Source organism: Chrysoperla carnea, chromosome 2 (genome assembly GCF_905475395.1).
Source record: "Chrysoperla carnea chromosome 2, inChrCarn1.1, whole genome shotgun sequence".
Classification (NCBI taxonomy): domain Eukaryota; kingdom Metazoa; phylum Arthropoda; class Insecta; order Neuroptera; family Chrysopidae; genus Chrysoperla; species Chrysoperla carnea.
In genome coordinates, this window is record NC_058338.1 from 11,339,872 (window position 1) to 11,357,238 (window position 17,367).

The 17,367-nt window shown below is 30.0% G+C and overlaps 2 protein-coding genes across 8 annotated transcripts in view; both read right to left on the reverse strand.

The window, feature by feature from the left end:
- Positions 1–17,367, reverse strand: part of LOC123294017 (disks large 1 tumor suppressor protein) — a 1,177,915-nt gene that overhangs the window by 897,735 nt on the left and 262,813 nt on the right. The window lies entirely within an intron of this gene.
- On the reverse strand, positions 1,209–2,570 carry LOC123294021 (PCI domain-containing protein 2). The gene has a single exon (XM_044875085.1). The coding sequence runs from the start codon at positions 2,413–2,415 to the stop codon at positions 1,219–1,221; it is 1,197 nt and encodes a 398-aa protein (XP_044731020.1). The 5' UTR covers positions 2,416–2,570; the 3' UTR covers positions 1,209–1,218.

Genomic DNA, 17,367 nt, shown 5'->3' on the forward strand with positions numbered 1-17,367 from the left:
TATTAACGTTATAATATTTGCATAAGTCAAATAACGTAAAGCAATCAGTCCTTCTCATTCGTTTAGTATTTACTTGGTGAATTTTAAAATGTTGACATAAAATTCTTAATAACAAAAGTTTAAAATTAATTTCAAGGTGTAAACGTTGAATAATAAATTGTCACTTTATGATTCAAGGGTAAAACTGTAGCAGACCCTTGTCAAAGATAATTGTTGAAAAATTATTTAAAATTATGCATTTTACTTTGAATTGCCTATATTATTATTGGGATCTGACAAAAGGAGGTATGACACCTGGTTATCAAAGTAGAAACTATTTTCAAGTTACAGCTTTTAGTGTTGAGAAGTTTTTAGTTGATTACTTTTTGCAAGTTATAATTACAACAATAATAAATAATTTATAAAAAAATTAAATTATGGCATCTGGAAAGTATTTACCTCAATTTAAAGCACAAAAAGAGTAAAATGTTGTGAGTAAAATGGACAAACAGGCAAAGACAAACGCCTTAGACCGCTCGGCCATTCAGGCTCTATAAACAGTATGACGTTAAACTGAGCATATCCTCTTCACTTTCGACTTGATTTTTTCCACATTTAATCACAAGACCTACTTTCAAGTCTTTCGCCTTCAGTAAAATTATGATTATACTTAATTTTGTTTGTCCTCAACCACAAATTTCATTAATATTAACCATTCTCTTCTTGAAAAATTGCACAAAAGGTATGTATTGCTGTTATTTTTAAAATTTTTCACCTTATGTCAGCCATGTTTTTTTTAGCCCCGCCCATATGTCAGATCCCAATAGTAACGATAACTAGTAGAGCTGTTATGGCGGGGTTTTAAATTTTTTATGTTATAATTTGATCAATTTCAAACTGATATTATTGATATTAGCACGGAGAGTCACTGAAAATTTAATTTTAAAAATGAGGCTGACAATTTATAAACCTCAAATAGTGGAATAAATAACATTTATTCTACAAAAAAAATGTATAATGTGGATTACCATTTAATAAAGCTATTCGCGTCAATCCTATTGTTAAATTTTGGCTTCGACTCGAATTTATTTATATTATTTAATTCCAAACAAAAATAAATAAATACACAAATAAGTACTTTTTTAAATTTATTAAAAACAATATAAATTTATATAATCAATGTTATTTATAAATTAAAAATATTAAAAATGTTATTTTAATACAAAAACATTCAAAAGTTTATGTTAAGGTAGTTAATGGTGGAAATGGATTTTGTTTACTAACAACAACTTTACGATGTTGATGTGAAATATATCCTTTAATTTTCCCTTCGAATATCAAATTTGAAACAATACATTCGGTTTCATCTAAATCCACATCCGTTTGTCCAACAAACTCCAATGCACATTGCAACGCTTCAACTGGTATTTGATGTGTGTTTAATATTTGGTAAACTTTCTTGAATAAATTTCGATAAGCAATTATTTTTAATTTCTCCACAATTAAATAAATCCCGCATTTAATAAAGAACGATTCATGTTTTTCTTGTACTTGATCCAACTGTCGTAAATCCCCTCGTTTTACACCTTCGACCAGTTCCCAAAATTGTAGAACATCATATTTTTCGAGTACACTTTTACTGGGCATATAACCCAATAACATTTTAACGGGTACTAAATAAATTAAAATTAAACGTTTGTTTTTACGACTATTTTTATGACAATTTTCAAAAGCATATGTTAAAAACTCATCGGCCGCTTTATAATTAGAATCAAACATTGATTTACAACCCACAAAATATCGATACGTTATTTGTTGACTGATTGCAAAACTGTCTTTAAAAATTGATGAATCAATGGCACGAATTAACGGTTTACATAAATGCAATTTATTAATTTTAAAATACACTTTAAATAATTGATTAACGATTGTTAGCATTCCTAATCGTTTAGTATCTTCTTCAGATGATCGATTATCTGCTGCACATACACGAAAACATCCCATTAAACATTCTGCAGCTTTTTCAAGAATTTCACCCGGTTTTGAAAGTCGATCTTGTCGTTCTTTTTCAGCTTTTTCTGCTAATAATCGTAAATCCAAGCAAACTGTGTACATTAAAGGGAGCATCCAATTTTCTTCTTTCTGTGATTGTAAAATTTTTGTTAGAGTAACACAAACTGTACTCTGATGTTGATATGCGTCCAAATAGTCTTTGTTATTTAAAGCATAAATGCACTTTAAATGTGATGCTACCAATTCATCAAATGGTGGACTAACTAATCGTTCAACAATTTCATCTGGTTCTTCAATTTGTAATTGTGGTGATAATACATGATCATTTTGTAATGATAACAGTTCCGATAAAAATAATGCATCGTTTTGTTGCCAATACTTATCAACGTTTTGTAAGTACTGATTTATTGAGTGCACAACCATATTTTCAATTAAATATAAAATTGTTGAAAACACAATATTTTTTCATATAAATAAATAGCAGCACTTCAGTTAGAATAATTGTTAAAAATACACTTGACAACCGGCATTCACAGGTTATGTTTGAATATAAGTATTGATTTGTATTGCTGACTTCACTACAGTGAATGCACAGACGCTATTTGTATTTGTACCATACGATACGTATGATACAAACCATTGCCAACATAAACTAGTTCAAGTAGATGCTTATATACGTCTCTCCCTCCTATAGCAGAGTTTGTACCGCGTTTATTTAAAAATATATATTATTTGATGAAATGTTAAACTATAGATAAATCTATTTTTAGTTCTTGAATAACCGGCTTGATTAATAAAATATTCCTGTTATATATTATATTGTAAAATAGTGAAGGCAGAAAATTTTTGTTTATTTAAAAAGAAGAATTACACTTATTTAAAAATACTTAATAAGTTTTTAACATCATTTAAGTTGATGCAAAATTTTGCTACAAAAGTGAGGTTTACGAATTTAGGGCAACTAATTCAAGTTAATCTACTAAACTACTTAATATTATTTCCACCGCCTGACCATTTCCTTTTTGCTACTTGAGCGGATCAGTAGTGTCTTATTCGTACCGTGCATGAGTTTTATTTCAGGCGTTTTTCAAGAATTTTCTTGTACAATTGATAATTCATATTCACCACCCATTATGGATATAGTTGTTTATCATTACCATGTGTCTTTGTTCTATTAAAAATGAGGCTATGGATTAATAAACTTATTTGCCGCGCCTTTTTACAATTTGACGCTGGATATACCTCTATTTTATTCAGCTAGATGGATTCTTAATTTGACGCTCAAAATCAGCGTCAAGTGTCATCATGAAGTTACATCATTTAAATTTAACGTTGCACATAGTTCTATTTTTGCCAGCTTAGTGAAATCTAAATTTATCGCTTAAAGCCAGCGTCAAGCGTCATCATTAAATTAAATCTTTAGAACTACACCTTTATAATATATTTTTACAATAAAAACAGTTTCTTGATTAGCAATATTGTTTTCTATTTTGGACACTATGGCGCTCAGATATTAACTTTAAATCCTTAATTTGATTTTTGTAAAAAAAAACCCCGGTTAGAGATGTTTTCCTTTTTATTTAAAGTTCTAATTTCTCCGAAAACTAAAAAAATGATTGTTAGAATGTACACCACACCACAAGAGCATATTTGAAATAAATCCTATATCAATTTAATTTTTTTTCTATCTTCTGTTTATTTTTGTATCGAAAGTAAAATGTTGATGGTCGCAGAGGAGGAAAGAATACAATAAGATTGTAAAAAGATTTATTGCTATTGAATATTTTTCACACTTATATTTATTGTAAAATAAAATAAATTTTTACCTTCAAAACTCGCCTTCAGTTCGTTGAGTAAAAAAAGAACAATATATTATTGGTGTTTCGACACATTAAATTTATTTTATCTGTTATTAGGTAGGTATTTATCATTTTGATTGGTTCATAACAAATGAGTAAGAGTGATCTTATTCGCCGTATGTCGGGAAAAGTGAAGTTCGATATCATAAAGTAAACAAAAAAAACCCCCCACATAGGAAACTACACAATTATCACATAAAAGTTTAACTACCCTTTTTAATCTTTCAAGCTAGCTGAATTCAATTTTGAAAGTTAGTTCAATATAAATATCAATGTGGAAAAACCAAAAATATGGCCTATAGGTTTGATCAATTTTTAACAGGGTTTTAAACAATTTATATTTAGAATGTTTCTAATTTCCAGAATAATTTTAGTAAATTTTTTAAGGATTGGAAATCTCACTAAATTCAATTTTATGTAAATAACTTTAGAAACACATTGTTCATTGTTCGTTGGATAGAAAATCACAAATTTTGTTCTTCATTTGATTTGTGGCATCCCTTCCATTATTAAGTAAAACTACTGATTATCATTGGCTACTGGTTATCGAATGATGTGTGTGAATGAACAAATGTATCAATTTTTGTCATACCTGTATCTCCCAAATTAGGCCTCAGATCCAAATTTGGAAAAGAGGTTTTTTGTTCCTTTTGATGAGCTTATTTTCGGAAGCTAGGTTTCTGCAGTCAATAACAGAACACGTTGTATACAGGATATAAACATCCATTTTTTTAACATGAAATAGAGAAAAGACCCCTAAAATAAATTTTACAACAATTTTTATTTTCGGTGTCTTTTCTTCATATCTGCAGGCATCTATATAATGTGAAACTAATAACATTTGTACCTAAATGGATATAATAAAACGACAAAATAATTCATAATATATAAAGCACTAAAAGTTTTATTTCACAAAAAACTTTAAAAGAAGTTATTTCACTTGAGGAGTGTGTTATAGTCTCGATATAGGTACAAATATTTTCAATATTCTCGAAAATAAAAATACCTGTATACAATATTTTGTAATAAAATTTATAGGTTATGTTATATAGGTACGCCATCTTGTTAAAACAACAGTAAAAGACACTTTTCAAGAATAGTAGTTTTCAATTATATAGTTTTAGTATATAGTAAGTATCTCAGGCACGTTCAATTACGTGCTTTAAACTTTTACAATTATCGAAGCTGTAAGAATGTGAAGAAGTATATTTGAAAGTAATTGAAAAATAATAACTAATAATAACCTTTTATTAAAGGTTAGGTATATGTTTGAAGTTAGATGGAACCTGTCAAAATGTTATTTTATTGTCTGTTTATCGTGTATGCTTGAGGTTATTAATTGTTTTAATTTAAAAACTTAAAAAAACTAAGGTTTATTAATTTACTAGCTGTGAACTACCCGCTTGGCTGGGCAACATCCCCACTTGCACCCCTCCCTCCACATTTCCTTGCGTGGGATAACAGTTTTGTAATGTTCAGTAATGTACACGTCATTCTTTTATTTGATACCCCACTTAGGTATATTTGTAAATATTCGATAATTCCTTCCCACTTTCTCGCTACACCTTTCTACCCTCCGAAGGTTAAAAGTAGATAAAAACAATTATAGATCTTTGAAGCCGGTTGTATATCGTGTCAAAATTTGAGCTTAATCGATGCACAACTTTTTTAGTTTTTGAAGCATACCCCTTTCAACCCCTATTTCAACCCCTTACTCTACTATAATATGGATGTATTATACATAAAAACCTTCCTCTTGAATCACTCTATCTATTAAAACCGCATCAAAATCCGTTGCGTAGTTTCAAAGATTTAAGCATACAAAGGGACGTAGGGACATAGGGACAGAGAAAGTGACTTTGTTTTATACTATGTATTGATAAAATGGGAAAGAGAGGCGTTCATTAAAAAAATTTAAGTTTTCTCTTTGTTCCGGTGAAATGTGAAATTTTTCGAAATACAGTGACTTTGAAATAAGGTTTCAGTTAAAGGGTGTTGTATAACTATGGTCTCATTTCATAATAATCCACTATTCTTATTAAAAACAAGTGAAAACAAACAATTGGCTGAGTTAAATGTTGAAATACCATGTATATATAGACAGTGTTGATTACTCTGTCACATTATACATACATACATGTCACACATACATAACTGATATACCCATATAATACATTCTATAGAAATTGCGCATAATTTGCGCTCTCACTGATAAACAGTGATTCTCCTTTACGAACTTGACCTCACTTTTTACGTCCTTAGCACGCTATAAAAATTTCAGCTTAATATCTCTTCGTTTTGAGTGATCGTGATCGTGATGACAGACGGACAGACGAAAGACAGACAACCGGAAATGGACTAATTAGGTGATTTTATGAACACCTATTTACCAAAATTTTGTTCATAGCATCAATATTTTTAATCGTTACAAACTTGGGACTAAACTTAATATACCTTGGTATATTTCATATACATGGTATAATAAAGAGTGTAACTATACAAAAATTTAAACACAATATTAAATTTTAATTTTCGTAGCAATATTTGCAGTTATTATGTGAAATTCAGTTGATGGTATACAGAAGTTCTTTCTCTACTTATGGTTGGAACTGTAGTTTAGTAGAAGAGCAGTGAACTCAACAATATGAACTGTTTTAAAGAGTGAACAACTAAATACTATATTGCAAAGAATTGAAATGAAAGTCATTTTTACAATGCAATGCTTTCCAACCCCAGCTTGGTAGAATAGTGAGGAGTAGTCAATCTGATCTCCGTTATATCTTTCTATAGAATATTGTGTTAAATCTAACCTTTACTAAAAAACAAAAAGTATCCGACCATATTTTTTTCTCATGTACAATGTATATCAATTTAATATCACCATTTGGATTTGAAGGATGGATGGTATGACCCAAATTTAGTAGGATTACATACTTGGTTTATCAAAATTGGATAAAATTTGGATGTGATAGAGCAAAAATAAATTTTTTGGATTTTGATGACGTCATAAAGTTAAGAAATTCGATTATTTTTATAATACAGGCAAAATTGATCCGATCTTATTGGAATTTTTTTTGAAACGCACTAATTTTGGGTCATTATTTTCAGCTGTGATGTCAATTTTTCGCTAGCTATCACTTATGTGCTTAATTCCAGGATCAGGACTCCACATTCTTGAAACCTTTTAGAGCTAGGTTAATTTTAATGACAAATTTGAAAAGTATGACCCAAATTTCGTAGGATTACATACTTTGTTTATCAAAATTGGAATAATTTGGATGTGATAGAGCACAAATAAATATTTTGGATTTTGATGACGTTATAAAGTTAAAAAATTTGATTTTTTTGATAACAAAGGCCAAATTGATCCGATTTTATTGGAATTTTTTTTGAAACCCACTAATTTTGGGTCATTCTTTTCACCCGTGGTGCCAGTTTTTCGCTAATTATCACTTATGTGCTTATTTCCGGGACTACGACTCCACATTCTTGAAACCAATTAAAGCTAGGTTAATTTTGATCACAAATTTGAAAAGTCTGACCCAAATTTAGTAGGATTACATACTTGGTTTATCAAAATTGGATAAAATTTGGATGTGATAGAGCAAAAATAAATTTTTTGGATTTTGATGACGTCATAGAGTTAAAAAATTTGATTTTTTTGGTAACAAAGCGAAATTGATCCGATTTTATTGGAATTTTTTTTGAAACCCACTAATTTTGGGTCATTCTTTTCACCCGTGGTGCCAGTTTATCGCTAATTATCACTTATGTGCTTATTTCCGGGACTACGACTCCACATTCTTGAAACCTATTAAAGCTAGGTTAATTTTGATCACAAATTTGAAAAGTATGACCCAAATTTAGTAGGATTACATACTTGGTTTATCAAAATTGGATAAAATTTGGATGTGATAGAGCAAAAATAAATTTTTTGGATTTTGATGACGTCATAAAGTTAAAAAATTTGATTTTTTTGGTAACAAAGGCGAAATTGATCCGATTTTATTGGAATTTTTTTTGAAACCCACTAATTTTGGGTCATTCTTTTCACCCGTGGTGCCAGTTTTTCGCTAATTATCACTTATGTGCTTATTTCCGGGACTACGACTCCACATTCTTGAAACCTATTAAAGCTAGGTTAATTTTGATCACAAATTTGAAAAGTATGACCCAAATTTAGTAGGATTACATACTTGGTTTATCAAAATTGGATAAAATTTGGATGTGATAGAGCAAAAATATATTTTTTGGATTTTGATGACGTCATAGAGTTAAAAAATTTGATTTTTTTGGTAACAAAGCGAAATTGATCCGATTTTATTGGAATTTTTTTTGAAACCCACTAATTTTGGGTCATTCTTTTCATCCGTGGTGCCAGTTTTTCGCTAATTATCACTTATGTGCTTATTTCCGGGACTACGACTCCACATTCTTGAAACCTATTAAAGCTAGGTTAATTTTGATCACAAATTTGAAAAGTATGACCCAAATTTATTAGGATTACATACTTTGTTTATCAAAATTGATTAAAATTTGGATGTGATAGAGCAAAAATAAATTTTTTGGATTTTGATGCCGTCATAAAGTTAAAAAATTTGATTTTTTTGATAACAAAGGCGAAATTGGTCCGATTTTATTGGAATTTTTTTTGAAACCCACTAATTTTGGGTCATTCTTTCCACCCGTGGTGCCAGTTTTTCGCTAATTAGCACTTATGTACTTAATTCCGGGACCTCGACTCCATATTCTTGAAACCTATTAAAGCTAGGTTAATTTTGATCAAAAATTTGAAAACTATGACCCAAATTCAGTAGGATTACATACTTGGTTTATCAAAATTGGACAAAATTTGGATGTGGTAGAGGAAAATTAAAATTTTTGGATTTTGATGACGTCATAAAGTTAAATAATTCGATTTTTTTGGTAACACAGGTAAAATTGATCCGATCTTATTGGGATTACATACTTGGTTTATCAAAATTGGATAAAATTTGGATGTGATAGAGCAAAATTACATTTTTAGGATTTTGATGACGCCATAAAATAATAAAATTCGATTTTTTGGGTAATACAGGCAAATTTGACCAATCTCTCCAACTCTCCACCATTTTGCCTTAACTCTTATGTTAAATATTCTCAGTATATGAATTTTCATCAAAATCGTTAGAGCCAATCCCGTTAGAGTTATATGGCGCAGCCTAAATATTTGCCACCGGCGCTACGTATCCTCGTTACGGCCCTGGATAAGAGATTGCTAACGCTTAGTAAAGATAAATGAACCATTACAATGGTGGAGGTACTTAATTATTTGAAAATAATTAAGAAAGTGTACAGAGAATCAAACCTTAATTTTAAATATTTAATAAGTAATTCTGATAGTGGTATCATTTAATATACCATATTGTCTATACATGTAACTTTATATTAACCTTTTAGTCTGTATCTTTGATAACAATGCCCCATGGTGCAGTTCTTATTATTATAAAAAAAGACAAATCAAGTGTATATATATATATAGGAAGGTATTACATACATACACATTAGATATGTCTAACATAGTGAAGATTCTTCTGTTTTCCTGTCATCTTGTCACGGAAAAAATATGTTCGATGTTTTAAAACAATGTCTTTTGTGATCCTAAGTAAAGTTATGTTTTTTATTATTAGAAAGGAAAAGAAAGCACAAATTACCTTGTTCATCACTTGAACACATGCAAAACGAGCTTAAAGCAGTATAAAGACCAAAAATAATATCATATGGGATATTATTTTTGTTGATTTGCTTATATTAAAGGTATTTGATGTCTTGATTATCTTCTAGTTGCTCAAAGGTTTTGCGAAAAGGCGAAACTGCCATCTACTTAGTGATATTATTGTTTTGATTCTGTAATGTATCAAATCCTGATATATTATGTGAAATTTTGTGAGGATGAATGAATGTATCAAACTAATTATAAATGATAACCCATAGGTATATATTTTAAACATAAAGAACATGCCACATTTGAGAGTTAAAATAATTCGGATATTTTTTTCTTTAAATTCTGAACTATCTTCTTAAAATTCCGATTATATACTGGCTATGCCTCTATACATAATTTAACGGGTTGTTCCGAACCTATTGCTATCCATATATATTTTATATGTTTCCTTATAAATGTTTGTTGGTTTTTTTGTTACGCTTTCACGCAAAAACAACCCAATGGATTTGAATGAAACTGTAGAAGAATATAGCTCATACATCAGAATAACACATGAGCTATAATTTATAAAGATATTAAAAAAAAATTAAATTTAATCTGACATTTTACTGCTCTATCTATGATCATCATTTTGAACCATAAATTAAAGATTTCTGTAAAAATTAAAAAGAATAAATTAATTTAAATAAATTTATGACCTTCTTTTCTGATATACTCAATGAATTATGACTATTTTACACTTAAATTAAAAACTGTGAGTATATTTTAACTGTGTAAAACAAATCTCGAGTATTTATGGAAGGGGGATAAGTGAGATCTTCCTATGGGATAACATACAGATTAATTTGCACAGTAACGATAAAAACTCTAAAAATCTCTTTTAATCGCGGGTAATACCGCGGGACGCGGCTAGTAAAGAATGAAACAATATATACTACGACGTAATATAAGAGCATAAACCAGATATATTGTCCGTCTTTCATAGTCTTTCATAGTGTGCAGATTTTCTATTATAGTTTTTCCACCTTTCAAGTTTAGTAATAATATATAATACCTCATATTGTGCTGTCAATATAGACGTCATTTCCTATTGAACAATAGATCTATCTGAAAATACTCAGTTTTTTTTTTCTACTTTATACTAATGCAGTTTTGTGCTTGTCTGATATGATAGAAAACTGTATTTTGACTTCCATGTCGAAGGTATCCATGATTAAGGAGAAAAGGAAATATCATGAAATACAGAGCGACTGAAGAACGGTTGACACGAGTGTTGACGGATTGAGTCTATTATTTTCGATTAATATCCTAAAACTTAAAGTTTATTATCTTTAATATCTGGATGACCGAGCTTTGCTCGGTTTTTTTTTTACTTAAAAAGACAAATTTTATCACTAAAATAAGAACCGTTTAAAACTCCACATAACTACCAATTTGAATCCCTTGGTACACCAATAGATGTCAGGAACAGTCCTATTTTACATTATATGTAAGAACCGTTTAAAACTCCACATAACTACCAATTTGAATCCCTTGGTACACCAATAGATGCCAGGAACAGTCCTATTTTACATTGTATGTTTCAGTTTTTCATGAAAAGGCGGATAAAACGACATTTCTGATAAATGAAACCTTATTAGATCGACTTATCGCCCCAAAAAACCCCTACATACTTATTTTCATGAAAATCGTTGGAGCCATTTCCAAGATCGTAAATATATATATACAAGAATTGCTCGTTTAAATATATAAGATTTAATTTAAAAATAATTGACAATAAATCAAAAAATTACTTTCCCCGCCAAGATTACAATAGCAAAATTTGTCATGTTTTGCCAAAATGAGATGTGGAAAGCTTAAGGCAAGAAGAACGAAGGGAGAATTGATAATTTTTGAAAGAAATGATAAAATATCCAACGATTACATGGAGGTCAAAAGTTTGATAAAAATTCATTTATTATTATAAAAATAAAAAATAAGAAGTTTTGTACATCGATAGATTTATTATACTTTCCATACTAAATTTATCCTCTATCTTTGTCTGGTTACACTATAGTACAATTATCTTGGGCTTTCACCTTTTACTTTTTGTAAAAAAAAGTAAACTTTTGGTGACATTTAAAGTTTGATGAGTGGAATCCAATAACAAAAAAATTAACTTTTCCAGAGTGAGAACAAAATAAAAATTGGGCTTTTTATCCCCAAAAAAACTTTGACTTCAATTATGTCGAATAATATTTGAATAAATAGACCACCTTTTCCCAGAATTTCAACTCAATTCCTTCATTTTTTGAAATCAGAGAAAATATGATATTACTCGGGTTTTCTTCAGATTTTGAGGTTATTTTGCTATGTTCAAGATTCGCTAGCAGGCAAGGTCAATGCAGAAATTCATATCAAACAATTTTTTTTTATTTCGTTATGGGCGACTTTAACGAATGAATTTATCCAACTCCAATATTTAACCAAGTTTGTTTCTAAGATTAAAGATCAGAACTTTTTTAACGAATATTATTTTCAAATATCACAAATCTGGACTAATACCGATATATATATATCATATTTTACTGGCTATAATAACGATAAAAAAGACGAAGGCGATCATTACACCTCATTTAACCTTTCGAAATGTTAAAAATGTTTAATACCAGTTGAGTAGTTTTAAACTGAATGAAAATAAAAAAAAGAAGCTTTTACAAACGAGTCTTTTGATAAAGTGACACATATATATCGACCGTTGTTTTTTCCCATAAAAAAATTTGCTAATGTACTTTAAAGTAGGGAACATGAACAGGTGAACACACTGTTCGAGTGAGAGTTTGATGTTTGTTGAAATGTTTGTTTTGACAAGACTTTTTGCAACAAAAAGCAGTATTTTTGTTGGAACACCGCATCGTAGGTAGGTGCACACACGTATACGTATCTACCTGCAGCATACAGAACATTAGCTGATTTACTGAAAATGTTATCAAACATCAAACGAACATTATAATATGTAGCAAACTTTCTAGGTCTAGCCTAGTCTAACCCGTTTAGAACCTATGTACGTTTCGTTTATCCAATAGAGTAGAGAGAGTTAGTAGTTCGATGTAATAACTATAATGTAGTTTAAAACGTATAGGTAGGTATATGATAATGGTTGGTGATGATCACATGTACCACGAACCAAACCGCTGACTAGATCAGTCGTGTAGACCTGGTGCATTCATCTATCATAAATCATATTTCAAAATATGGAAAGTCAGCACATACCTACATTCAGTTCTAGAATTATACAAACGATTATTAAGTTTTAGTGCTAACTTTTGTTAATGGCTCGGTGCTTTCATTTTTACTTTCGCTAGACATCGAACAATTCAAAACGATTATCAATACATAGTACATAGTATAAAACAAAGTCGCTTCCGTCTGTCTGTCTCCAATCATTATTTAGGCTTAGATCTTGAAAACTACTCAACGGATTTTGATGCGGTTTTTTCTAATAGATAGAGTTATTCAAGAAGAAGGTTTTTATGTATAATACATGCATAATATGCTCCCAGATATTTTTCGATTTGATATGAATTTTAATGATAGAAGAAGGTGGCTTATAACCATCCTCCTAGGGAAAAATGTAATTTATATCCAAACTATTCGAGATATGTATAACGTCGAAATATTTTTGGTTTCTTTATTTATGTGTTGCAGTATTGGCATGATAATTTCTTTTGATTCGTTCAAACTTTCAGAACTGAAAAACGACCTGTGAAAACAATAGGTCGTTTTCGTGGAAGTCAATCGACCACGAAAACTGACTCAGCGGCCAGAGTAAATGTAAATCTTACATTTTTTTGTTAATCGTGTGCAGAAGATTTGTTGATGGCTATCAGATTTTCAACAGATTATTTTTAATGAAGCAAGCAACTATTTCTTGCAAAATAAAACAATAATTATTATTTTTATATTCTAGTAAACTTCAACTGTGATTATACTATTGGTACAAAGTTATGAACAATTTTAACGGGTTAGTTTTTCAGCTGTGAATGACTTTTGAATCAGACTGTGTTTTGTGTCATAATTGTATAGTTTAACAACATAACGCCATTTTTTTGAAACACCATTAGAATAACAAAATTGGTCATCAAAATTTGTAAATTCCTTCTCATTTCCCAAGAATACAAGGAAAAAGAATTGTCTAAATAATTTATATGAAAAATCGCCAAGCACTCTTAGTTTTTAATTTCATTTTCATTTTCTCAACAGTGATTATCATTGCATACCGCTTTGCGCCTCAGGAAGAAAGATTGGTTAAAAATTTCTTTTAAATGGAACTTTTTTCCCCATACTTTCAACCCTTGGCAAATACCGGTAGCTAACGAAATATATTCCAAATTTTAAAATGCATTCTTCAAATTGAACTGCATACGAAAATAAAGAACATTTATGGAAAATTTTTATTTAGACTAATTTTTGTTCCGGTTAGTATTTTGAATGGCTAAATCAAATACTTAGTGAATGGCTAAACTCTTATCCGATCATGTCGAGCTTACAAACTTTACATTTATGGTTGACAAATAGCTTTTGTCGGTGAAATTTATTTATTTTCCACAACATTTACCATCTTGAATTTGATAATCATCTCTAGATGTAAAATAAATAAAGCTATAGTAATATTATTTGTTTTCCCATATTGAACACTTGAATGAATTCAAGTTCATTTATTTGGTATCGAATTGTTATTATTATTCTAAGGTAAATGTATCCATTCGAACTATCCATATAAATAGGTATTACTTGCTATCTACCATACGTAGTGGCATTCACAAAAATTGGACGCTTAATGATTTTATTATTCTGACAAATAAAAAAGATTTACGCAAAATTGATTTTTTTACGAGCATTTTAAATATTGCAAAAGTTTATTTTTATTACTCAAAAAGTTCGATAAGTTCGATAAAGAGGTAACTTCGTTAACAGATCCGTGAGAGCTAAGCGAGAGTGAAAGGGCGTCGGAAATTTAACTTTTTGGATAAATTGCCCAGCTTTAAAATTGTTTACGAATCTAAATCACAGAATCACTAAGATTCATATTATACAATTTTGAAATTTTTCTTTTACTTATTGGCAACAGATTTCACTTTTCAAGACGTTTTAAATTTTTTCGTTAACATAACGAAATCTGTGACTGTCGTTGAAAAAGTAAATAGTATATGGTTGAGTGATTTGCATCACTATATTCATTGCTTAGTATTCCTATCTTTGTAAGGAATATTCGTAAATTTTTGAGGGAATTTATATCGAGTGTGTCGGCCAAATGAGGTTCGCCTCGTGACTGGTATACCCAAATAATTATAAATTCTTTAATTAGATCGAGCGACTTTGACAGAAATAATCGAAGAGCATTTAAATGTCCATTTAATTCTGCATCATGTTTTGGTGGTGTTGACCGTTAAAAGTAGTAAATATACAAATATGGCCGTACATATTCAAGGCTTGCCAACAAAATTACATTGAAAAATTGTCTGATCAAAATTACTTGGTTTTTAAGATTAATTGATCTTCTTACACAACAAATTTTTCGTAAAATTGTTCCTGTTTCATGTTTTAAAAAACTTATTATAAAAAAATTACTAAATTACGCTATCGCAATCACCTAGCTGTAAGCAACTTTGCTGAAATCGCAAGGAATTAATTAAGAGAACAATCGGTTTATTGTATCTAAGATCCTTTACGTTTAAGCCTGCTAAGTTATAATCAATCCAATTTACATAATTCCGACGATTTTAAACTCTCCATTTTTAATGAAAAATAAAAAATTGATGAAAAAATGATAAAATATTTCCGTCTTCCAAAATTTTCAATCTCTCAGTAAATTCGAATTTATATGTATTAAATGCAATTGATTCTGGCCACGAAACATCAGCTTAAAGGCTTTATATATACATATATATATATACATTTTTTGCTCATGTATAATATAAATTTTTGTATTTATATTCAAAGGACATGTCTAAGTATATAATATAATCACGTACTTTTAATATGATTTGAAAATATTATAAAAATGTATAATATTTTTATTCGTTTGTATATGCAGTTTTATTTTTATTTTAATACTAGCTTTTAACCATCTGCTTCGTAGTTTGAGTCAAACATTATAAATAATATATCAATGATCCATACCATAGTCACACTTGCACCCTTATGGCTTTTCAAATAATCTATAACAAGGTATGGGGTACCATATGAAATTTCAAAAATGTTGTGGCTAAGGGCGAAGCAGTGAAACTTAAAATTCTCTAGGAACTATTTTTGAACTTCCTCCTCGATATTAAAATCGACGTGTTTTCTTTCAAAACAATAATCATTTGGAAATTATCACACTGTATATAGGACAACGCCAAATAATTAAGAATTGTAAATCAAGAGCAATTATATTAAACTTGCAGATACCCGCCCGCTTTGCTGGGCAATTTCTCCTTTTTAAAACAAAGACTATCACGTTATAGCCCCATCCACCCCATCCATCGAGTGTCATTAAATTTCAAAACAATATTTTTGTTGTTGTGTTTTTCTCGATTTTTTCAAAAGGATATCTTTAATTAGATAAAACTCAGTATAGAAGGTAATTTTGACCCAAAAAGTACAAAAATCGTGTGCTTTTGATGACTGGTCGAATAGTTTTTGAGATAAGGACTAAAATCTATCCAAATATTGTGATATCTCAGAATTTCTGCATCCAAGCATTAAATTAACCTGATTTTTAGACTTTTTGGATCAAAATTACCCCATCCACCGAGCATCAAACTAAAAAACAAAATTTTTTTCCGTTTTCGGGCAAGGTAATGTAAGGAAAAATAATAAAAATCGAACTATTAATAATCTATTTATGAGCGCACAATCGGACAAACAAACAGATAGTCGTTGTCTATTATAGTAAAGAAAGATGATGATAATATTATATTGTGTATGCTAGTACCAGTTTCGAGTTTCTAGTTTCTAGTTACTTGTACATGTACTACTTCTATAGTATTCATACCTAAGGAATATACATATTATTATACTTATCTACCTTTTACATGTAACGAGAATAGTAAAGAATCTACAGTGAAAACTGTAAGTAAACTTGTATTTTATGTGTATATTTAGGTATCCGTGTGGTTGTAAACTCACCAGCACTGACGTCAATCGTTTGATAATCTTAAGGATATATTAGCACGGTAGTGGGGGCATAAATTTAGTAGGGGGGGGGGAATTTTCTCCGCATCTGTCACACGCGTGAGATAGTCTTTTCCAATCTGATGTTGGAACTTGTTCAGGTTATCATGCCCTGTGAGTAACTCTACGATGACTCTAATATCAGCTCTATTTAGTTTTTCTAAACCATCCCTGAACTATATCGACAGAACAAAACAAAAATTTTGAAAATCGGTCTAGCCGTTTTTGAGTTTTAGCGAGACTAACGCACTGCAATTTATTTTTATATATACAGATCAATAAAATTGAAAAAAAAACCCAACTCAACCCACACCCACACCCACACCACACCCATACCCACAAACCACACCCACAAACCACACCCACAAACCACACCCACAAACCACACCAACACCAACACCAACACCTAAACCCACACCCACACCCACACTCAACCCAACCTAACCCAACCTAACCCAACCTAACCCAGCCTAACCCAGCCTAACCCAGCCTAACCCAACCTAACCCAACCTAACCCAACCCAACCCAACCAAAAATTACAAAAATTGTGTTTTTTTGAATTTTTTATGATTTTTTCGATTTTTACAAATTGCAAAAAGTGTAAAAAAAGTTTTT